This window comes from Zootoca vivipara, chromosome 15 (assembly GCF_963506605.1).
Source record: "Zootoca vivipara chromosome 15, rZooViv1.1, whole genome shotgun sequence".
Taxonomy (NCBI): domain Eukaryota; kingdom Metazoa; phylum Chordata; class Lepidosauria; order Squamata; family Lacertidae; genus Zootoca; species Zootoca vivipara.
Genome location: NC_083290.1, coordinates 11,769,945 through 11,794,026, shown reverse-complemented (window position 1 = coordinate 11,794,026; position 24,082 = coordinate 11,769,945). Strand labels below are relative to the sequence as shown.

Here is a 24,082-nt window from a genome sequence, read left to right as displayed (position 1 = left end):
TCTGGAACCTGGGGCAGGACACTGAGGGGCGGGGCAAACCGCCCAGCAGCGCGCACACGACGTCCGTACGGACTGCGCACGTGCGGCATCCCGTACAGATGGCGCACGAGAGCGGCAGCCTGTACTAACTGCGTGCGCCCTCGGCTGCTCTACAGATGGGGCAGCAGGCCATCTTGTCACCCCCTGAGTGGTGCCCGGGGCGGCCCGTCCCCTCTACCCCCCTTTCGTACGCCCCTGTAAAAAGGTTGACTACCCCTGGGCCAAGGCAACAAAAGTGTGTCTTCAGCATATGAAAGCTGTATAATGAAGGAGGGAATTCTACAACTAAAGGACTGCCGCAGAAAATGTCCTCTCCTGGGCTACCACCACCTTCGAGCTTCTGAGGGTCCCCACCTGCTGGTCTTAACATCCAGGGGGGTCTGTAGGGCCTGTTAAGCATCACTTGGCTTAGTTTTTGGCCCATGGAGGTGCAGCTGATAGAAGCAGCTGAATGTCACGAGCTCCAGAGGGTCACAAGCTCCAAGGAGGGTCAAGCCTTTGACCAAACGCCCAAGAGAGCATAGCCCCAACAAGCAAAGGCCAAGCATAGATAGTCAGCTTAGGTCCAAAAAGATGAATCAGAAACAAGGTCAGGGAACAGTCCAAGGTCAATCGCAGACAGTGAACTAGAAGCACATCTAAGTAAACAACTAGAAGGCTCAAGAGAGAGGTCTTATCTACTGTGGCCTCCTAAACCACTTCCTAAGCACAGCTGCTGGTCATGAAGAGATTCCTTACAAAGACACTTGTGTCTGTCGGGTGCCACTACCGAGAAGGCCCTCTGCTTCGCTTCCTGTAGCCTCACATCTTGCAGAAGGAAACCGCCAGAAGGCCCTCAGAGCTGAACAATGGGGGTGGAGACGCTCCTTCAGTTACACTGGGCCGAGGCATGGTGGCAGAGGGCCTTGTTGGGCCTGCCCGTGGTGGTGGCAGCTCCCCGGGCCTCGTGGCCTCCTCCCAACACGTGTGACGTCACAGGTGTTGCACGTGTGACATCACACGCATGGAACGAGCCCCCACAATGTTGTGCAGAACTCGGCGCCTTTGGTGATATCGCAGCGGGTGTTAGGCCTTCCTCCTGGACCAGGTCTTGCATTGCTGGTGCCCCAGATGATCACAAGTGTTGCTCATATGTAGTCAGGCTTGTGTTCTATGGATGGCTTTCATAAGGAATCTCTCTTTCTCTCTCTGCCAAAATTGCAAGAGAATCCCATGATTGCTTTATTACTGTTTTCCCTCTGCTGCTAATTCTTGCTGTTTCCCACAATCACCCATCTTTTCACTCGTCTCCTGCTTTCCACGCAAAGCTTCTGTATATAACATAATTATATGCAGAAGGGACTTTTTGCTTCATTGCAATTAAGAGGCGGGAGCTGCAATTCTTCCAACCCCCCCCTCCACGCATCCTTTTACAACTTTTGAAGGAGTTTGACGGTTTATTTGTTCATGTTGCACATGCTTGCACGCTCCAAATTCAATCACGATCCTTGTTAGAAGTGGCGAAACATGAAACGGGTTTATTAAGAAAGGAAGGGGGGAAAGAGTGTCCTGAGCAGATGGCATCTCAATGGAGCTTAATTAAAGAACGACAGCTTTGATTAAAACCGTTCCTTGGAAAGCGACGGCGCTGAGATGTTGGAGAAAACAGGTTATCAGCATCTGCAGTCTTACCAAGAGCTAGGGATCAATCTACTATCGAGCAGAACTTGGTGGGATACAGCCCTATTTATTTATTTGCATTTATTATTCCATTTACGTCCCATTTTACATGCTTCTCCCTCCAAGGAGCTCAAGGTGACACCCAGACTTCTCCCTTTCTTAGTTTTAACTGCACGAGAACCCTGTGGGGTAGGTTAGGCTGAGAGATGGCAAATGGCCCCAAAAGTCACTCAGTGGGCTCCAGGGGATTTGAACCCTGTTCTCCCAGGTCCTAGTCCAGCACTCTAACCGCTACACCACAGTCCTACTCAACTGTATCCTTTGCAGTCCTGCTCAGACCCATTGAAAACAACAGGCATCTTGGGAGATGTTATCAAAAGTGAGGCCTGCGTGGCAGTGCAATGGGCTCCTGTTTAGGGCCCCAGCCAGCTGCCCAGCCAGCCTCTTTTGGAATATTCTACAGTCATACCTCGATTTAAGTACGCCTCGGTTTGAGTATTTTCAGTTTAAGTAGTCCGTGGATCCGTCTGGAACGGATTAATCCACTTTCCATTACTTTCAATGGGAAAGTTCGCTTCAGGTTAAGTATGCTTCAGGTTAAGTACGGACTTCCGGAACCAATTACAGTCATACCTCGGGTTAAGTACGCTTCAAGTTAAGTACTCCGTGGACCCGTCTGGAACAGATTAATCCACTTTCCATTACAGTGGTACCTCGGTTTATGAACACAATTGGTTCCGGAAGTCTGTTCATAAACTGAAGCGTTCATAAACTGAAGCGAACTTTCCCATTGAAAGTAATGGAAAGTGGATTAATCCGTTCCAGACGGGTCCACGTAGTACTCAACCTGAAGCGTACTTAACCCAAAGCATGGGTGTAATTGTTTCCGGAAGTCTGTTCATAAACTGAAGCGAACTTTCCCATTGAAAGTAATGGAAAGTGAATTAATCCGTTCCAGATGGGTCCGCGGCGTTCGTAAACCGAAAATTCATAAACCGAGGTGTTCATAAACCGAGGTTCCACTACTTTCAATGGGAAAGTTTGCTTCAGGTTAAGTACGCTTCAGGTTAAGTACAGACTTCCGGAACCAATTTTGTTTATAAACCGAGGTACCACTGTATTCCACTCCTCTCCACACCTGGTTTCCTGCTTTGTTTTTTTTCCAAAAGCCAGCCAGCACTCTGTGCCTCAGAGCTTACAGAATACTTACAGGGACACTTTGATTGATTCCCCCCTCCTTTTAGGGTTTTGTCCTTTTACTTCTGCAAAGCTTGGGGTTGCCTCAGGGGTCAGCAGACTTTTTCAGCAGGGGGCCGGTCCACTGTCCCTCAGACCTTGTGGGGGGCCGGACTATTTTTTGGGGTGTGTGTGAACAAATTCCTATGCCCCACAAATAACCCAGAGATGCATTTTAAATAAAAGGACCATTCTACTCATGTAAAAACACGCTGATTCCCAGACCGTCTGCAAGCCGGATTTAGAAGGTGATTGGGCCAGATCCGGCCCACGGGCCTTAGGTTGCCTATCCATGCCCCAAGTCTACTGCTACCTCCTTCTCATATCTGGATGACCACATAATGTACTGTACATAATATGGCAATATTTCTGAGTTCACTGACTCCTTGATGAGCTCATAAAGTTATTGTCACTCGCAACCCAGATGGGCGGGGTATAAATAATAAATTATTATTATTATTATCAATATGTAACCCAGATTTATTAATCACCAATCATCATTATTAGGAATCCTAAATGTGGAAAAATTTGGAAAAAAAATAAGCAAGTGAAACAAATGAAAAATAATACCATACTTTTTTTTAACCTTTTATCCTTCTCTAATGAGATAGCTAGCCCTGATGGGCTCTATTGTTTTGTGAGACCATCTTATTACAGAGGTTCTGCAAAGGAGGTGCACTCTGTACATGCCCATGTGCAGAGACTCATAGTTCCTACTTAGCTTTTTCTCAGCACCTTATATATGTTGGATGTTTCTTCTCTATTCTGCTCCCAAATCCTGGCCACGAGACCTTTCCAATAGCCAGGAAGAGGCGTTCGCCTAGATACGTGGAGAACTTCACTCTGGCACACTGGGGAGAATGATATAAAGTGCACCAGATGGTGCCTTTGCACTTATAGAATGGTAGAGTTGGATGGGACCAAAAGGGCCATCTAGTCCAACCCCCTGCAATGCAGGAATCTTTTACCCAACATGGGGCTTGAACCCACGTCCCTGAGATGAAGAGACTCACGCTCTACCGGCTGAGTTATTCCAGCCTAATGCATTGTATGCGCATGCTATAGGGCAGGCATCCCCAAACTTTGGCCCTCCAGATGTTTTGGACTACAATTCCCATCTTCCCTGACCACTAGTCCTGTTAGCTAGGGATCATGGGAGTTGTAGGCCAAAACATCTGGAGGGCCGCAGTTTGGTGATGCCCTGATATAGGGCTTAGGAACCCAAGAAGAGCCTGCTGGATCAAGCCAAAGGAGACCCATCTACTCCATCATTCTGTTCTCACAGTGGCCAGATGCCTGTGGGAAACCATCAAGCAGCACCCAAACACGCTCCATGCCGTGTTGTGGCTTCGAGCAACTGGTATTCAGAAGCATTGCTGCCTCTGATTGTGGAGGCAGAGCCATAACTATTGTGGCTAATCGCCACTGTGAAAGAAGCCCAATCTTCCATAAAATTGTACTATCCAAGATGGGGCCCACCCCTGCTTCTTGCTGAAGCGAGATCCATAGTTTTAACAACTGTGTGAAGAAGTGGAAAGAAGCAAAGGAAGAACGGATACAAAAAAACTTATGGAATATGCAGAAATGGCGAAACTTACCGGAAGAATAATACATCAATTTAACAATTTTTATATATCTCTCTCTATATGAATGAAAACGGTTTATTGAATATTTACAGATAAATTATAAACAGATAAAAACATTGGCAGGGTTATTGTAATAACCTGCAGTTTCATAAGAATATATATTTAAAGAAGATGACTAAGTGAGCAAATTAAGTTAATTTGGATATGCAGAAGGCATTAAAAACAAATTTAAGGAACTGCAGAAAGAGGGGGAAGGAAGTCAAGGTTTGAAATGTCAACATGATTGTAAAATTAGTGAAATGCATAAAATTAGTGAAATGCATAAATAAAATGCAAAAGTGAAATGCAAAATAAAAAATACATTAAAAAAGAAGTACGATACTTTATTTTATCTGTCCCAAATCTTCCAGCTTCTTTGGATGCCCACGAGTTCCAGTCTTATAAGGGAGAAAACCAACTTATCTCTATTCACTTTAATATTTGCAATACAGTGAGGGTATATATGGTGTTAGAGGAGGGATAGTACCTGGAGGGGGAGACACACACACATCGTGCTACTTCTGGGTTAGTTTATCCATCTTTGCTGCCCACCCAGCACTCAGCTCTCACCAGTGGCTCCTAGATGTCAGCATTGTAACAGCAGGAAACGGCTTTGACTGGCCGGCTAAACCAGGTGAGGGTAGCTGGTGATGGGCCTCAAACCCTCAGTGAGTTAGGAACTTCCCCTGCATGCGGCAGATTGAATGGACAAGACCAATAGTGGGTTCAATGGTCAAGAAGGTGGTTTCTGTACGGGCTGCAGAGGGAAGTGAGGGGCAGATGGGAAGACAGCCCATCTAGGACAGGCATCCCCAAACTTCGACCCTCCAGATGTTTTGGACTACAATTCCCATCTTCCCTGGCCACTGGTCCTGTTAGCTAGGGATCATGGGAGTTGTAGGCCAAAATATCTAGAGGGCCACAGTTTGGGGATGCCTGATCTAGGAGAACGAAAACTCTGATCCTAAACTTCCGCTGCCTTGCAGGATTTCTTTGGGAGAAGAAAAGGCTAAGGAGTAAACCCTGCACAAATCAGGAACGGAGTCCTGAAGACAGTTGGATGGTGCCTTGTGTGCCTCTCGCGAGACAGACGGATGTCAACAACAGTGAAATGATACACGCTTACTTATAGGTAAGCACAGCTGATCCCAATGGGACTTATTCACAGGATGTAAGAAGGGAGTGATTTCCATTGTGAAGTGTATTCATTGCAATCGGTACTGTTTACATTCTGCTGCAGGTCAGTTTCTGCCAAATACTATGTGACTTGCATAACTATTTATGCAACTTACATTACTGACATTCATTTAAATGTAAAGGAACCATCAACGCCATGTGAAAAAAGCAGTTTAATTAGGCATTATCTGTGGACAACAATGATGTGAATATCAATTGCATTTGCTTGACTGATTTATGTTCCCGACCAGAGGAACATGCAAACTGCACCAATTTCCGCTTCATTTTTAATTGAATTTCTCCAGCTTCTCTGCCCACTCATCCTGTGAATAAGCCCCACTGGGGACTGACTTACTTTTGTGTAGCTATATGTATAGATAGGATTGCGCTGTCAAGGTGAAACCCTAATCTTGTTTACCAGGGAGTAAGCTTCACTGTACTGTACAAAAGCCTTTCTTCTGAATAGAAAACCTTGTGATATACAGGCAAGGAAATCTTGCAAAGGCGGTACTGTATTTCCATTTCTCATCACTAAGCAAAATGAGACAAAATTTAAAAACTCCTTCCAGTACCTACCTGTAACAAAATGGGACAGTGATTTAACTACCCCGTAAAACATAGGGGCATTTGGAGATTTGATGGAGGTTTGGGGAAAAGAGACATATATATACCATATGTATATGTAAATATTGCCCTCACTATCCTTTAAATGTTTTCTCTTTGTTACTACAGAATAGTAACAGTAATTTTTGGATTTCCCTTTCTTAACATTGTCTATATAAATATTTCACATTATTGTTGATGATGCAGCAGAGTGTAAGACAAAACACTCAACCATATCAATGAGTATTAGGCATTTATTAAAACTATAGGCTGTATCCAGTATTAGTTATAGTCTGACTCCTTGAAATCAATGTCCATTTATCTGAAGGGGTTGCCTCTGAGTAGTACTTCCCTGGGTACAATCCTACAGGTGAAACTCAGAAAATTAGAATACAGTATCGTCAAAAAGTGCATTTATTTCAGTAATGCAACTTATTATTTTTCTTTTAATTTTTACAAATGCTTTCTTTTGGAAATTCCACAGTAAGAAAACAAATAGTTACAATAATACAAAAATGAACATTGCTATTACATTTCATTAATTACATTCCATTTATAATTGACCTGCCTAACGACAAATAATTACAATTACAACAAATAAAGGCTTGACATATCTTGCTTTGCATGTCATGCATCTATCTCATCTATTGGTTTCACCTTTTAAGTTGCGTTACTGAAATAAATGCACTTTTCGACGATATTCTAATTTTCCAAGTTTCACCTGTATGTTCAGATTATCAGAGGGGAAACCATGAAATGTTGCAATACTAATCCCAAAAATTATAGTGCCATGCACATATTGCGATTTTTATATATATATAAAAAGAATAGAATAAGCAACACAATATTTTATACGCATTTAAAATGTTTCTAGACCTCAACACTTTGGCCGGGAAATGTTCAGGCAACATCTTAAAAATGCTTTTTTGTTGTTGTTCTTTTTGTTTAAATTAATGCCACGGCATTTTAAAGGCAGATCGAGTTGGGGTGGGGAGTGTTAAGAAACAACCCCCGGACAAGGTTTAAAGCAGGCAAAACAAAGCCACGCATCTCGCCTTGCCAGGGCGCACCCTCAATGGAGGACGAAGAAGAAACGGCCTGATCTCGCCAATCCTCCTGCCTCTGCAGCAAGATTCCCTCATTGTGCATGGGAAAAGGGGGCGGGATTTATTTTTTTGTGCCAGTGCATTACATACACGGAGGAATTCAGGTTATGTTTTTGTTTTGTGCTGTGCATCTAAAAAACAAATGCAGTTACTTACAATCCCATTACTGTATATTTTTTTCGCTTTTGCAATGACCATTACTATTATTTTTATTGTTTTTTTTAAAAAAAATCCTTCCCAAGTGCAAGGAGCTGCTGGAAAGCAACGCCGCCTGGGCCCTGCACAGCCATGTTTCTCCCTCCCTCTTTTCCCAGGTCCTCGTTGATCGACTCTCTCCGGCCCTTAAAAAAAAAAAAGAGAGAGAGGCCCACGCAGCCCCTCGCGGCTCGGCGCGGTGCTTCCTGGGAGACGTAGTCTTCCCGCCGTGTCCAGGCCGCTCGGAGGCGCCTCGAGAGAACTACATCGCCCAAGGCCGCCATGCGGCGGCGGGGCATGCGCAGAAGCGCCTCCCTTCCCCGAGAACGGGTGAGGGGGGAAAGGGGAAAAAAAAAGAGAGAGAGAGATTCGAGGTCTTCGCTCTCCTCGGGCCCTCCCCCTCCTTCGGTTCTGGGTTCAGGGTGAGCCGTTGAGCGCAGGGCCCGCGCGCCGCCCCGAGACTTGAGGGTGGGGTACGGGAAACGCGGCGGAGGGGGGAGAGGGGTGAGAAGAAGGGGGCAGCCACAAAGAGGGAGGGAAGGGGAGGGCGGTAAGCCTGAGCTTTCCCGCAGGCGGCAGAAGTGCAGGGACGGTTTTTTTTTTTAATTTTTTTATTTATTTTCGCCACCCGACGCTTCTCTTTCTTCTCTCTCCCTCTCTCTCCCGATTCTCCTCAGCGGCGCCGAAGCGACGAGTGAGTGGGGGAGGGGAAGGAGCGGGAGGGGGGAGGGGCGAGAGGAGGGAGGTGGGGGAGGGGAGGCCTCGGCCTACCGGTATCTATACCGTATATCTATAAAATGCCTATTAAGCCACCCACCCTCGCAATGTGTGGTGGTGGAGCAGGAAAGAAATAGCTCTTCCCAGGCCAATTTCTATTTTTGGTTTTTCCGAGGGGAAGGGCGCTATTGTTGTTTCTTGGGGTTTTTATTTTAATATTTGTTTTCCCTACCCCCCACTTTCTCCATTTTTTTAAACTTGTTTATTGCGTGCGAAGGGGGGAAGGTAGGGGCGTTGTTGTTGGGATCTTGAGTGAACACGTTTCATTGGGTGTTTTTATACTGTTGTGAGCCGCCCTTCTTGGGGTGAAGGGCGGTATACAAGTTTCATTAATAACAATAATAATGTTCTCGCACTTTTCCCACTCTCTCTCCCTCCCCCCAGTTTTCCATCGTGTTTGTGAGCCTGGGGTGGGGGGACGAAAGAGGGTTGGGGCATTATTATTACTGTTAGGAACGTCATTTAAAGATGCTTTCGCACTTTTCCTCCTCCCTTTCCTCCCATTATCCTTTTGTGGAGCTGGGGAGGAAAGGAAGGGAGGTTGGGGCTTCATAGTTGTTACAAACTTGATTTTTAAAAATATCACCACCCTTTTCCTCTTCCTTTTCCTCTCATTTTCCATTTTTGGGGGGCTGGGTTGGGACACTATTATTGTTACACTAGTTAGGAACTTGATCTTAAAATGTCCTCCTTTTCTGTTTTGGAGAGTGGGGGGCCAACTTTTTCTCTCCAAGGTGTTGGGCAGAGGAAGAGGGAACCACACTGAGCTCTTGTTATTGGGAACCTAATTAACATTTTCTCCTTACACTTTAAACATTTTCCATTGGGGGACGTTGAGAAGGATCCCCTGACCCTTTTGGGGGTGGGTGGGAGAGGGAAGTAGGTTGAGGTTTTATGACTGTGTTGTTGCTTTCATAAGAAACTTCATTTAAATTGTTCTCTTTACACCTTTCTTCTCCCTTCATTTCCCTTGGGAGGCAACAACAACAAGAAATCCCTCAGCCATTTCTCTCTCTCCCCCCCCCCCCCTGCAAAAGAAGTAGGCTGTTGATGTTATTTAGGAAAATTTCTTAACTCTTTCTCTTCCCATTATCTATTATGGGAAACAGGAGGACCAAATGTTTCCAGTGGGACTGGAGGAAGAAAGACAGAGGCTCTAATGTTGTTGTTGCTATTACTACTAACTTAATAATTTCTCCATTCACCACTATTTCTTCCCTGGTCTCCTGTTTTCCATTGTGGGTGAGAGGAAGGCCTTCCTGAACTTTTTTTTTGGGGGGGGGAGGGGATCAAGGGGGAAGGATTGAGGCTGTATTATTATTATTATTGTTGTTGTTGATGGTGGTGGTGTTTGCGTTTATTAATTTAAAAAATCCTCACACTTTTTCTTCTTTATCCCCTACCCACTGTAGGGGAGAGGAAAGACTCCCAGTTTTTCCAGAGGGAATGAAAGGTGGTTGGGGGACGCATTATTATTGTTAGGCACTTAAATACAAAATTCTTCTTCCCCCACTTTTCCATTGTGGGGGCGGGGTGGACTGAGCCATTAATAGGATTGAACCTTTATTATTGTTATTATTATTATTATTATTATTATTATTATTATCTACCCTTTGACCTAGGTTCCCACAACAATTTGAAATAAAATGTCCAAACAGTTGAAAACAAATTACAATCGCATGAATAGGGTGGGTCTCAGCATATGAGTGAATGCTGCAACTTAGGGGGTGCCACAGAAAATAGCCTCTCCAAGTTCCACCCCAAAGCAGCCTATTATTACACTCATCATCATCAACATTCACTTCATATTAGTATTTTGTTACAGCCCCCCCCCCTCAATTCTCTAGGGAAGAGGGACTTAACCTGTTTCTTAATGGGAAACTGAAGGTTATATCCAGTCGATAAAAAAATTCCTTCTAGTAGCACCTTAGAGACCAACTAAGTTTGTCATTGGTATGAGCTTTGGTTTGCAGAGTGCATGCACACGAAAGCTCATACCAATGACAAACTTAGTTGGTCTTTAAGGTGCTGCTGGAAGGAACTTTTTAATTTTGTTTCGACTACGTCAGACCAACCTGTAACTAGTTATATCCAGTGTTAGTCTTACTCAAATAGACCCATGGAAATTAGGCCTAAGTTAGGCATGTCCATTAATTTCAATGTCTCTGCTCTGAGCCAAGCTAACATTGGCTACAACCCTGAGCCTCTATTATTATAATTAACAATAAATTTATCCTCACACTTCCTCCAATCTTCATAGAGGGAGTAAATACTTTTGTAACCCATTTTTCTGTAGGGTGGGGAAAATATAGCCATTTTCCTTATTATATTTCCAGAAGCCTCTGTTTTTGTAGTTATTGTTGATAGGAAGGTGACAAGCCTCTTTTTTTTTGTTAAAACACTAATAGAGACTCAAACCACCACTTCCTAGTAGTGTAAGGAGTAATGTTTTAGTTAATAATAGTAATAAATAATAACTTTCACTTTGGAAGGTTGACTAAAGTTCTCTTGCCTACTCTCCCATCTCACAGAGAATTTGAGATAGTCCGAGTAGAAATAATTTCTTTTCCCTTGCACTCATTTCCCCCACCCCCCCACCCAAAAAATTACCCATGGGAAAATAACATTCTTAGTCTGTATATGCATGTATGTTTGGAAAGCCAACTAAGGAAGGCCTCATTCTGTCAGTGGATAGGTTTTTTTTGTGGGGGCGGGGTGTGTGTGTGTAGAAATAATTATAAAATTTCTTTTCCCTCCCAGTTATCTGGGAAGGCCTTCCTTAGCCAGTTTTCCACAGTAACAATGCCAGAGGTTCATTTACACTCTGGAAATTAGGCTACGGCAGTCCTCGTGTGGGGTGGGGTGGGCAGTGTGGTGACTGGAGTCTGGCTCCTTAGCTTGAAAGTCGGCAGCCTCTGACCCACAAGTCTTGACTCTGGGGACTTGTAAGTCGGAGGCTGCAGACTTTCAAGCTAAGGAGTCAGAGCAGGTGCAGGGCTGTGAGCCTCCTGCTAGCAATCATACTCTGAATTGTAGAATTGGAAGGGACCCCGAGGGTCCTCTAGTCCAACTTCCCTTCGGTGCAGGAATGTCAGTCCCCTGTCCAATTTGAAATCATACCTCACCCTGCTTAAGCTTTGCAAATGTGCTAGCAGCTTTATTGCTGAGGAGGACAACTGAGGGTGAGGAACATGGGTATGTAGGGCCAGAGCCTGGAACCACTCATGAACCTCATCAGGCCAGCTGGCAGAGAGTGCAGCATGTCTGAGGCTAGGGAATTGAGAAGTGCTCCTTCTCTAGCCAGAGGGTTGGCCCTTTAAGAAAGTAGAGTTAGTCACAAGGGGGTGGAGCTCTCAGCTTTTTGCCAAAACAGATTGCTCACTGGGAGCTATCCGTGGTGCTGGTCGGGCAATTGCAGGTCAGCCTGTGGGTGTACCAGAACATACCAGGCAGCGTGGAAAATACAGTGGTACCTTGGTTCTCGAACTTAATCCGTTCCAGGAGTTCATTTGACTCCCAAAACCGTTCAGAAACCAAGGTGCGGCTTTTGATTGGCTGCAGGAAGCTCCATTGGACATTTGGCTTCTGAAAAATGTTTGCAAACCGGAACACTTCCTTCCAGGTTTGTGGCGTTGGGGAGCCGATTTGTTTGACAACTAAGCCATTCGGGAACCAAAGTACCACTGTACTGTTTTCCTCTTCACACACACCCTGGTGCCAAGTCTACATGATGGCAGCAAGGCTTTCTCAGTCTTTTTTTTTTGGCTGAGACCTGAGTAGTTGTTGTTGTGATGCCTCCCTGAAAATTTGCTTGTCCTTCCACTATGAGGTGGGTGATGCACAAGAATGATAACGAAATCATTATTCCTAAAATGATAGTAAAATAATAGCATTTTCTCCTCAAACTCTCTACCTGCTGCACGAATGAGCTAAGGAGCCCTTTTCCCAAATAGGGAATGGAGCGGCAGTATGAAGAGGGGAAAAATAGTTTTATCATCAAACTCTCCTCCCATTCCATATGTGGGGAAGGGCTTTCTTATCCTATTTCTAGGCAGAGGGGTTTCATCCAATAATAATTTTAAAATGCAATAATCGAGTTGAGCTTTCTTCTTTGTATGCACAGCTTCCATAGTGAATCTACCAGGAAGAATAAAGGGTGGGTGGGGAATAATTAAGTTTCATTATTATTGTTTGCTGAGTTTATTTCTCTTCCCCCTACCAAACATTCTAGTGTTTATTTGTGTGTAGACTTCCTTGGTGAATTACAGTGGGTTGGGTGTGGAGCCCCTGTACTGTATTGTTTTTGTTGTAATCTTTATTCCACTCCAGTTGCTACATTGTGGTGCTCCCAGCATATTTGTTCACATATGTGTATCTGTTTTCTACCCTACTCCCACCCTCAGCACCAAATCATAGTGACCAGAGAGAGCAACAACGTTTTCCCCCCAACTACCCTCCCAAATCTGAAGGAAGCCTCCCCTTTTTTCTTTGTTAATTGCCTTTTAAAATAAAGTTCTATTTCTGGAAGGAAGGCTATTTTTGTTCTTTCTCTCCTCCCAAAATAATCTTCCCACACAAGTCAATGTATTATATAGACACACACACACACACACACACACACACACACACACACACACAATGTTTTCAAAGTTTTTGGTGGGATTGTTTTAAATTTTGGCACAGAGCCTGGCATAAAAATAAAAAGGAATGCTGTGAGCCCCCTTTGGAGAATTTCTGTCAAAAAGTAGGATACATATTTAATAATTAAATAGTGCAGATATATTTTCTTTATAATACTTTCTACATTATTTGTTATCTACTCCCCCCCCCCCAAACAATCTGTGTCCTACAGTACACTGTTTTCCTTATTTAGCTGAAGCTTTTCTCCTCACACCACATCAGTGATAGGAAATTTGCCTACATATTGTGCAAAGTGTTGGTAAACTAAAATTCCCTTCCCATAGTTCCTACGAGTCCAGTTGTCTTTAGATGGTAAGCTGTTGCTTTAACTTTTCAGTGGCCTTGTGTACATTAGCCAAAAGTTGGTAAGATGAATGTGGTAAATGTTTGTGTGGTAGTCAAGTATGTTTAAGATTACAGCCTGATCTTACACATGTTTTTTCAGAAATAAGTCTCCACTCTCTTCAGTGGGTCTTACTCCCAAGTGTGTAATAGGATTGTAGTCTTAGTCTGTTATCTCTTCTCTCCCCGCCTCCAATATTTCTAATGGGGATGTAAGTATGCTTCTTTTCTTCTTCCTGCTATGCAAAGTGGAACCTTTTAGTTATCTTCTCCCCCTGCCCAGAGTCTATATGATTGGCGGAATGATAAATATGAGGATGATAATTTTTTTCACCTGTTGCTTCCCCCTGCAGAATTTCCTAATGGGGATCTCCATATATATCCTTCTGTTACTGCTTTATTTAGGATGAAGCTGTCTACCCCTACTCACCAGAATAATCCTTGTAGTGTGTGTGTTGAAAGTGGGGAGGAAGTTGTCTAAATATACACCTCTGCTTCCACAGTAACTTCTGATTGTTCCCCAGCTTTTTGTGTTGCTCCTTTAGACATTTTATTCCCACTCATTGTGTGTGGTTTTTATCTTTTCATGTTGCTTCTTCAAGAAGTAGTACAGTAATTTCTCTTCTTCCCCCACCCCCTGCACCTCTGCTTTTTCAGGCCACATTTCCTCACTGGCAAATGAAAAGGGAGTACTGCATTATTTGAGTATGGCTGGATGTTCTTCATAATCACATGCTTTAAATACAACATGCTTTCTGCTTTGACCTTATTAGAAGTCCTTTGTTCTGTTTTCTCTTTTCTGTGCTCCCCTCTTCCCCATTTCTCATTTAAGAAAAGGCCTTGAGTCTTCTCACAGCTTGCACCCCCCCCCTCCATATAGAGATAAAGGAAGCATGTTTTGAGTAAACACTTATTGTGATGTTGGGGAGCACTAATCCCTACGCTCATACACTTTGTTCCTGAAACCTATCCTTAAAGATAAACCAGCCATAAAAGAAATTATTTGATTATCCCTTTTAGAGGAGTTGGACTGTAACCCACAACTTCTTGATATTTTCATGTACCGGTATGTTACCTACGGTAAATTCTCCACTGTTCTAACTACAGATGGAGGGAGATTTCCCCCTGTAATTCTTTTCCTTTTCCAGATAGTCAATTTGTTGCAGCAAGTAGCTGCAGTACTTGCTGTTGGAGACTTAGGATCTAATCCCTGATGTTACCTAAAATTTTTAGATTGACACTTGGGATATATTGGGGGGGGGGGGCTTGCAGATGTCTTGCCACCTTTTAAGGTCTGTTACTTTCTGCAAATTTAATTATTGTAGTGGTACTGAAGTCTTTGTTTCCTTCAGAGTAGCATGCAGGTATGTCCAGGCCAGTGTCCTCCATCTTAGAAAGTATTCTACTCCTAGTGCTAATTTTGCTATATTGGCGATTTATTTATCACATCAGTATCCTGCATTTCTTTCAAAAAGTGTACATTAATTACTTCATAAATGTGATGTTCCCAAGTGACCTTAGTGGCTTCTGTGGAAGTTTCAGCCTAGGTCTTCCTGATCTAAGCCCTGCTTTCTGCGATCTATGAAGCAAATACTGAATCACCTACTTTTTGAAAAATCTTCTAATTTCTAATACTCTTTGCTTCTAATCTAGACTTCCAGAATTGCTTATTAAGAATGTTTTTGACCTATATTGTAGAGGATTGGGGGGGGCGGGGTTCACAAAATGGTGTTTAGAGCAAAATGAAAAGGGTTGTTCATTATTACAGTTGCAGGCTTGATGTGTTGACCTCAGAAAGAAAGTGGCCCAGATTTCACAGACCCAAGTGAATGCAGGGAATCCAGGTATCATCCCCACTGTCCCCCAGCACCTCTCTTAAAGTGACATCTTTTTTCATGCAGCATTCAAAACATTATTTTGAGAGGCTAGGAGAGTGCAATTTTACCTACAATTTCATAGCAAAGTATGCTATGGATAGTGGTTGCAACTCACAAGTCCCAACTTCCCAGCATCTGAGCCATTTGAGCTAGTATCTTATTGCCAAAGTAAACAGCCTAGGTGCCTGCAGATATCCTTGTTGTCTTCCAAAAATTCGTATTTTACTGTTAAGTAGCATAGATTCCCCAAATCCGCAAAGCTTCCTAGCCTATTTCATTTGCATCTCAATCCAATGCGTGTTTACATAGATAGAAGTCCCACAAAGTGCTGTGGGACTTGGTAAGTATGATTAGGTTTGTATTGTACTGGCCAGAAAAAGCGTTGGTGCTTCACTTTAAAAATGTGTGTTTTTCTGTGTCTCCTCCACATTCCCTTGTCTGTCTGGAAAAGTCCCAGATTTTTAGAAACAATTGTTTGAGCTTTCTTTGCTCAGAAAATATGATCACTTTTCAGTTGTGCATTTTTCTGTTTCAGGTTCCATTTTAGCTGTGCAGAATTCTTGTAATGCAGAGAATAGGTATGAAAATACAAACTGGACTTTCATTAGCTTTTGAAAATAAGATGTGAGAGATACTGTATTTGGTACCCATGTGTTGTTACCAATGAACTTATGAGAACAGAACCTTTTCTGCAGAAGAATAAAGCAGTAATTTTTTCCACCCCACATCACTGGAGCAAATGAACGGTTGACTCCAATATATCTTTTATCAGCCACAGTTTGGTTTATCGGAAAGGTCAGCAGGATCTTTCATTATTTAGAACCATGGTAGAAGCCTGGGCTGAACAACAGGCACCGGTAGCTTTTCTATCACACAGCATAATAGAGTGCAGTATATGGAACACTCCAAAGTCTGGTCATTTTGGTCATAATCCTGTCCAGTTTTGTTGGCAAAATACTGAAAAAACTTTGCAGGTTTTTAAGTCCCAATAAATACATTGACTTAGAAAAATGACATAAGTTGCTCTTTGAGTGGGCCCTTATCATAATCAAACGGAAGAGGCCCATCTTTATGAGAGATAAGATTGCGTGGGTTATGTAACAGGACCAGCTGACAGATCTGCTGGGGCCTGACTCTTTCCCTATTTTGTAAACGTAGCAAAACATTGTTTAGGTTCCCCTTAGGGTTTGATACTGTTGATTGTGTTATATGGTATTATGTCATGTTTGCTTGTAGCCACTTATTTAGAAGAGGGAGATGTATACGGTAAAACAGTAAATAAATAGTGACTTGCAGCACAATCCTTGTCATGTCTTCTCATTGAAGGCCATGTCATTGATTTCACTGGGCCTTACTCCCAAGTAAGGGGGGGTTAGGATTGCAACATCAGACACCCTACATTCCTTCTAGTCTTTGAACCTTTTGTATGTTCTCTAGGAATGTAAGAAGCAGCCTCGTGCCAAGTCAGATCATTGGTCTCATTATTGTCTGTGCTGACTGGCCGTGCTTTGCCTGGGTTTCAAATGGAATTATTTCCCAGCCCTACCCAGAGATGCCTGTTATTGAACCTAGGCTATACTGCATGTAAAAGATGTGCTGTGCCAGTGAGCTATTGCTTTTCAGTGTAGCCATGAGTTCTACAAATCCTTTAAAAAAATATGAACTCTTATTATGATCTTAGCTGATCATTATTATCTTTACATCCTCATTGCTATGTAAGACTGCATTTGAAAGTGGCAGTTGAACCATGAAATAGGTCAGGATTTGAAAAACTTAATTCTTTTTATAAAAAAGTTTGCATAAGATATGTCCTTAAGATGGAGGCAGGAGGGAGTTGCGTTGGCCTATTTATCTTGTGAGCTCCTTTTTGGGCATTTGGAGGTGCTCACATATGCCCAGATTTAAGAGTGTGCAGTGTCCAACCATATTTGTGTAAACAAAGTGCAGGAGAATGATACTAGGGTTGAATGATGCAGAAGGGAGAGAGCCCATGTTTATTTTTGTATATTTTTATTCTGCCCTTACTCCAAAGAAATCTGAGCAAGGTACTGTATATTCCTGCGTATAAAACTACTTTATAACCCAGGAAAATCTTTTCAAAAGTCGGGGGTCGTCTTATACGCCGGGTCGTATTTCTTATACGGCGAGTACCGTATATTCCGGCGTATAAGACGACTGGGCGTATAAGACGACCCCCAACTTTTCCAGTTAAAATATAGAATTCGGGATATACTCACCGTATAAGAAATACGACCCGGCGTATAAGACGACCCCCGACTTTTGAGAAGATTTTCCTGGGCTAAAAAGTAGTCTTATACGCAGGAATATACAGTATACGGGTACATGGATCCAATATACGGTTACATGGATCTCCTCCCTCTGCTCGTGTTATCCTCTCAGCAGACTGTATGTTAGGTTAGGCTGTGATAGTGATGTTAAATTCTCGAGAATAAACTTTTGGAGAATATTCTCTATTAATGAGAATACTAGAGAATTTTCATTTAAAATAGAATATTCATTTTAATGCATTGAAAATGATATAATTAGTTAATATACCTGTTTATTTATGGATAAACTTGTTCAGATGGCAACCAAAAACTGTAGAGATATTTTTATTCAGTGGGGCAATGCAGTGAATTCACATTCTTTGATTTTTTGCACCAAACTTGAAATTGAAAATTCAGCGTGAATGACTCACGTTAATCACTAAGCCTGCCACTAACCAAATATTTACTATCAATTTTGAATTTGAATTACATTGTGTATGTATGAAATGTAGCTTTTAAAGCAAAAGGAATATAAAAAAATCCCTCAGGTCTGCTACATGAGTACGTTCTTTAATAAGCATATCTACATGGTATAGTATTTTCAGTGCAACACTAATAAAATAAAAAGTTTAAAATAAAAGCTATTATTTCCATAAAATAAAACACAAATAGTCAGTAATGACAAGTTACATAACATCAGAAATGCAAATTACTATCTCACATTTCAGAACTGCCAGTGGTGAATGACACGATGCCCAGTAATGTAACTGGATCAAAAACATCATTATTCATTACTTACATTGGCAATATCACAGCTTGACTTACTATTTACTAGATTTTTAAAACGTGGGTTGTAAAACTGGTTCTTGCATTAGAATTTACAGTTTGTGGAGAATATTCTCCTGGAGAATTTTCTAGCTGAGAGATGTGAAGGGAGTTCTGGCAAATGCAAGACATCAGGGTAGGGGGAAAGGGAGCATCTTCACCTTCTACAGCCCATCCCATAGTGAGCAACTGGGAAATCTGGTTGCTCAGTAGTTTGGTTATCAGTTGTTGCTCTTGACTTTGTATTCCACGCTATGCAAAGGGGTAAATAATTCATTATGTGTATGCCTACTATATAATTTGGATTCACTGTGTTCTTTTCTCATATTTTTTATAGCAAAAATGGCTCAAGCAGCTATGGCAGCAGCATCCAGCCATGAAGAGGATTCATCTGAAAGCAGAATGGTGGTTACATTTCTCATGTCAGCCCTTGAGTCAATGGTATGATGACATTGGTGTTAACTGTAATGTATCTTCTGTTTGCAACATTTCTTTAGGTATCTTCATGCATGCCTGTTCATCTGATTGTTATTTTATCTTGCAAGTGGTAGAAAGTATAACAGTCATACCTCGGTTTGCGACCGCAATTCGTTCTGGGGAGCCAGTCGCTCCCCGAGTTCGTCGTAAACTGAGGGGCTCTTCTGCGCGTGCGCGAAGCGCTGATAGAGCACTTCTGCGCATGCGTGCACGGCGCAGATCGCTTCTGCGCATCCGCGTGGCGCGGAACCCGGATGTAAACACTTCCGGGGCCGTGGCGGTCACAAACCGATCGGTTGCAAACGGAGGCGGTCGCAAACCGAGGTATCACAGTAACTCGACAGTCTTTCAAACCCGTTTTCCTCGTCTTTTTTAAATAATTAAATAATTATAATACGACTGTACCACTTGTTACTGCAATTCTAAGCAGCAGCTTTTTCCTTCTACAGTGCAAAGAGCTTGCCAAGTCTAAGGCGGAAGTCGCCTGCATCGCCGTGTATGAAACAGATGTGTTTGTGGTGGGGACTGAGAGAGGAAGAGCCTTCGTTAATACAAGAAAAGATTTTCAAAAGGATTTTGTAAAGTACTGTAAGTTTAAATTGCCATTTGTTCCTCAAATCATTTAAGTGTCTCCTTTGGGTAAAGCGTAACCCTATACAGATTTGGAGTGGAGTGCCAAGGATTGTTGGATGGTGTATTGTATGCCACCTCTGGCAACTCCTGCTTCCAAGCTGGTGTCAAATGTATTACTCGGCTTTCCTTTGGGCCGCACCAATGAGTGGGGTCATGTTGTATGGGCAGCCCAGGACCTTAATGCACACTGCCCAGGCTTGCACCCTGGAGAGGTCACTTTGGAGCTGCTAACGCATCAATTACCAGTCTGCAGCCACAGCAGGCGCTGTAATTCTCCAGCTGTCTGACTCACCCTGGATGAGCGCTCTATTGTCTCTCAAGGCAGACGGATACCAACAACAAAAATCAATAGGTTCTATCAGTGACTGAAAGGCTTTTGCTTCTATGAAGCTGATAACACCTGCTGATAACAAACATGCAGCTGAATTGTATAGAGCACATTCTTGGAAATTAATTCAGTGCCCCTTTTTTATTTGTAATATGCATTTGAAATGGCTGCATTAAGATGTAATGCAAAGCTATGATTTAACACTCCATGAATGAGCCAAGCCTTTCTCCCTTCCTAGGCTTGCATGGTTCTCTGTTCCTTCGCCTCCCACCCAGTAGAGAGGAGTACAGTACACTGGAAGCTTTTGCTTCTCCTTCTACTTAACTGCGGTATCCCATGTCCAAATTCGGGGTCATGGTTTAACACTAGTTAGCTTCAGCAAGCTGGTTCATAATCCTTCATTTAAAGGCGGTTTGCTTTGGAACGAATAATAGCATAAAGCCCCACTCCCCTGTTAGAACTACATGGGAAGCCACCGTTAACAGTTGGAAGAAGCTCACTAAGAATGTTTGGAATTTGTGAGCTGACATGATTCTGATCGTCTTAAACTGCTTTCATAAAATGGTGCCAATATCATTGTTCACCAGATGTTTTTAGAACGCTCGTAGAAACATTGCCTTGTTTATAGCCAGCATTTAATATACATGGACAAGGAAGTTAAGGGAAATAATTCCCTAGCTGTTGGTTCAGTTACATTTGCATCTCACCTTTCTATTAAAACAAAATCCTCTAGGTGACTACAAAATTTAAAAACGACTGCACAGTTCATGAAGACGGCAACAGTTAATGCAAATCAATGTTTTAGGGCATCATTTGCATGATATAAAAATCTGTGTACTGTATACCACAAAAGTCCAAAACCATTCCAGAATAATGCATATTTGTCCAGCTGCCCAAAAAGGAATGTAGAGAAAGCTAGGCACACTATCTTAGAGGGAATTCAACAATGTTGGTGCAACAGTTGTCAAGACTGTCCTCTGCATGGTCTTCTGCCATATTGAAATATCTTAACTTGTGGTTAGGCCCATATTTTGTTGCAGTTTAGCATTCAAAGGGTGACTTGGTTTTGGATGTCATACTTTCTGTTTTGCAGGTGTTAATGAAGAGGCAAAGGCTGCAGAACTACAGAAAATAAAGTCAACATCCCTAGATAATAGGATGACTGTGGATATTGTGGAAATGGAAGCCCTCAGGAAGTCTGTGGAGGATTATTTCTGCATCTGTTATGGTAAATATTTTTGTTTCATTTAAAATAACGGTGATAGCATTGGCTTACAAATGTTGAAGCGTGTGTATAATGTATAATGGCGTATAAAGAGGGTTAAAGCTGGTTTGTGGATCCTCTTCCACTCCTGGTTCTAGGGGTTCAGGGGAGAAGAAAAAAAATAATGAGTGGAAAGTTGTCATAATAGAAATGTGATGTCCTTACTCCTGAGCTGGGATGCAAATGGATCTCTCCTTGAGGAAGGCAATAAGACCACAAAGATGCTGAATCCTACCTTGTTGGATAGGCATTTCCACCCATTTCATAGAAGCGAAACTATTCTTAGGTAGATAAATCCATAGCTGCTTTACTCCTTTAGGAACAGGATAGTAATAGCGGTTTTATAAAGCACTATGTAAATAAAGTGCACTGTGTGTGTGAGAAGCAGTACTTCACATAAGCTTGCTCTTGTCCAAGTTTTCTTGTTCAGATTTCTTGCGCAAGATGTCACCATGCTAGCGTCCATTACTGTGTCTTGCAGTTGTGGGTAGTATTTACCACTGAAGAACATTGTTACAGTAAGGACTAGTGTAGCTAATGTTGTGATGACCTGTGTTGGAGGACTGAAATATTCAGAAAGGCTTCATTTACCGAAGCCGTGGGGTGTTAAATGTTTTCAGTGTCTATATCCAGAAGTTCTCTCTTGGCTAATGTAGGATCAGTAAGTCTGACATCCTGTGGTTGTCAGAACTGAATGCTTAGCAAATATTAATATTTAACAGTTAAGTATAGAGACAGGTTCTGAAAAGTTCTGTTTTTCTAATTCATCATCATTGTCTAATAATCAACCTACATTCAGTTACTGTTAAAGTCAGATTGTTGCTACAAGGTCCCAGTTTTGTGGAAATTATGAAGGAAGCACTCCTGCCCACCTTTTTTTTCCTGCTTCAGGAGTACTATCTATTAAATACATATTTTGCTTAGCGAAATGATTTTGAGTTTACAAGACTGAGGCAAAAAAAATGGATGGAGGAGAGGAAAGGCAAAGGAAGAATGTATGATGCTGTGCAACAAGGGGCATAATTGTCATAGTTTTGGTATCCTATTGATAAAGATTGCTTTCCTCCATCCAGGCAAAGCTTTAGGAAAGTCAACTGTAGTTCCTGTGCCGTACGATAAGATTCAGAGGGACCCATCTGCTGTGATGGTGCGTGGTCTCCCAGAAGGACTTGCATTTAAGCATCCCACTAACTATGATGTTACAACACTGAAGTGGATTCTGGAAAACAAATCTTCGATCTCATTTGTCATCAAAAGGTGTGCTAGCACCTCCTTTTCTTGGAGCAGTTTGTTCAGTTAAATTATAATGGCGTATAAATCTATCTGTATATCTTTAAGTTCATCTATAATTATATTGGAAGTGGGTGGTATGTAGTGGAGCAGTGTTGCTGCTGAGTTGTGAACTTGAAAGTCTCTCAGACCTTTCCTTTGCTATGCCATTATTATTATTATTAGTAGTAGTAGTAGTAGTAGTAGTAGTAGTATTACTTATTTGAATTTATATATTGCCTTATACCCGGAGGTCTCAGGGCAGTTCATCCGTTGTCTGAGATGGACATAATAACACTGAGCTATTTTGCAGGGTGGCAGTAAGGATTGCATATACAGTCGTACCTCCGCTTACGTATCCCTCTGCTTACATAAACTTCAGGATACGTAAGTCGCAAACCCGGAAGTATATTTCCAGGTTTTTGCCGTGTCATGCGCAGAAGCAGTCTACCACCGCACGTGCATGCACAGAAGCGGTCCCTCCAGTTGCGGAAACCTCAGGATCCGACTGGAGCTCCGGAACGGATCCCGTCCGCAACTGGAGGTACCACTGTATACAAAATGCTTGGAATACCTTTAAACGCTAGTCATTCTTAGCTGTGCTTTTAAAATAACAGAACACTTTCTTTTTAATAGGCCCTTCCTTGAGCCAAAGAAACATCTAGGTGAGTAGACACTTGTCTGATCTAAATAAAAACATTGGAAATTTCATTTGATACAATGGCCTGATTTGCACATTTTGGCAAGACAGGGAATGACTAACCTTGTGTATATCTTTAAAGGTCAGAGTAAAAATCTTGACTTAGTTTTACAGCTGTGAAGCAGTATAGCAGGTGCTGTTAAGTATTAAGCTGTGTCAGCAATTGGGTATCCTATATAATAATGTCCAAGATGTCCCTGCGTCCAGTTGTCCCGTGTGTCCCTGAGGTACTGCGCATGTACCCCAGAGACACAGGGATTGGACAGCAGAGACTGCCCGCGCGCACTCTCCCCCCCTCTGCCTCCTCCAACCGCCGCTCCCGCCGGACACCGCCTCACTGCAGGGCACGTCAGGGAAGCGAGGGTGGAGGCCGGCGAAGGCCTCCTCACAACCCTCCCTGGCCCGTGAGGAGCGGCGGTTGGAGGAGGCGGGGGGGGAGAGTGCGCGCGTCCTTCCTGTCGGCGGCTGGGGGAGAGGAAGGAAGGAGAAAGCGCTCCTCCGTTCCTGTCCCCCTGCCGCCGACAGCAAGGACGGGTCCCAGGGTTCGGAGAAGCGCTGCGCAAGCGCTTCTCCGAACCCTGGGAGGTCTCCTTGCTGTCGGCGGCTGCGGGAGAGGAACGGAGGAGGAGAAAGCAGCGCTTTCTCCTCCTCCGTTCCTGTCCCCTTGCCGCCGACAGCAATGACAGGTCCCAGGGTTCGGAGAAGCGCTGCGCAAGCGCTTCTCCGAACCCTGGGAGGTCTCCTTGCTGACGGCAGCTGCGGGAGAGGAACGGAGGAGGAGAAAGCAGCGCTTTCTCCTCCTCCGTTCCTGTCCCCTTGCCGCCGACAGCATTGACAGGTCCCAGGGTTCGGAGAAGCGCTGCGCAAGCGCTTCTCCGAACCCTGGGAGTAGGTCTTGCTGTCGGCGGATGCGGGAGAGGAACGGAGGAGGAGAAAGCAGCGCTTTCTCCTCCTCCGTTCCTGTCCCCCTGCCGCCGACAGCAATGACAGGTCCCAGGGTTCGG

At 43.2% G+C, this 24,082-nt stretch overlaps 1 protein-coding gene across 9 annotated transcripts in view; it reads left to right on the top strand.

The window, feature by feature from the left end:
• The first annotated feature begins 7,925 nt into the window (after positions 1-7,925).
• Positions 7,926-24,082, top strand: part of GTF2I (general transcription factor IIi) — a 64,151-nt gene continuing 47,994 nt past the window's right edge. For 4 of the 9 annotated variants that reach the window (XM_060268366.1, XM_060268365.1, XM_060268364.1 and 1 more), the window contains exons 1-7: positions 7,926-8,061; positions 15,851-15,893; positions 18,745-18,848; positions 19,334-19,472; positions 20,939-21,073; positions 22,183-22,366; positions 23,015-23,043. In XM_060268366.1, coding sequence (XP_060124349.1) covers positions 15,881-15,893; positions 18,745-18,848; positions 19,334-19,472; positions 20,939-21,073; positions 22,183-22,366; positions 23,015-23,043 — 604 coding nt within the window. In that variant the 5' untranslated portion in view covers positions 7,926-8,061; positions 15,851-15,880. Of the gene's footprint in view, positions 8,062-8,082; positions 8,108-8,316; positions 8,334-15,850; positions 15,894-18,744; positions 18,849-19,333; positions 19,473-20,938; positions 21,074-22,182; positions 22,367-23,014; positions 23,044-24,082 lie in introns of those variants that run through there. The other 5 variants (XM_060268367.1, XM_035138893.2, XM_060268361.1 and 2 more) reach the window with 4 other exon arrangements.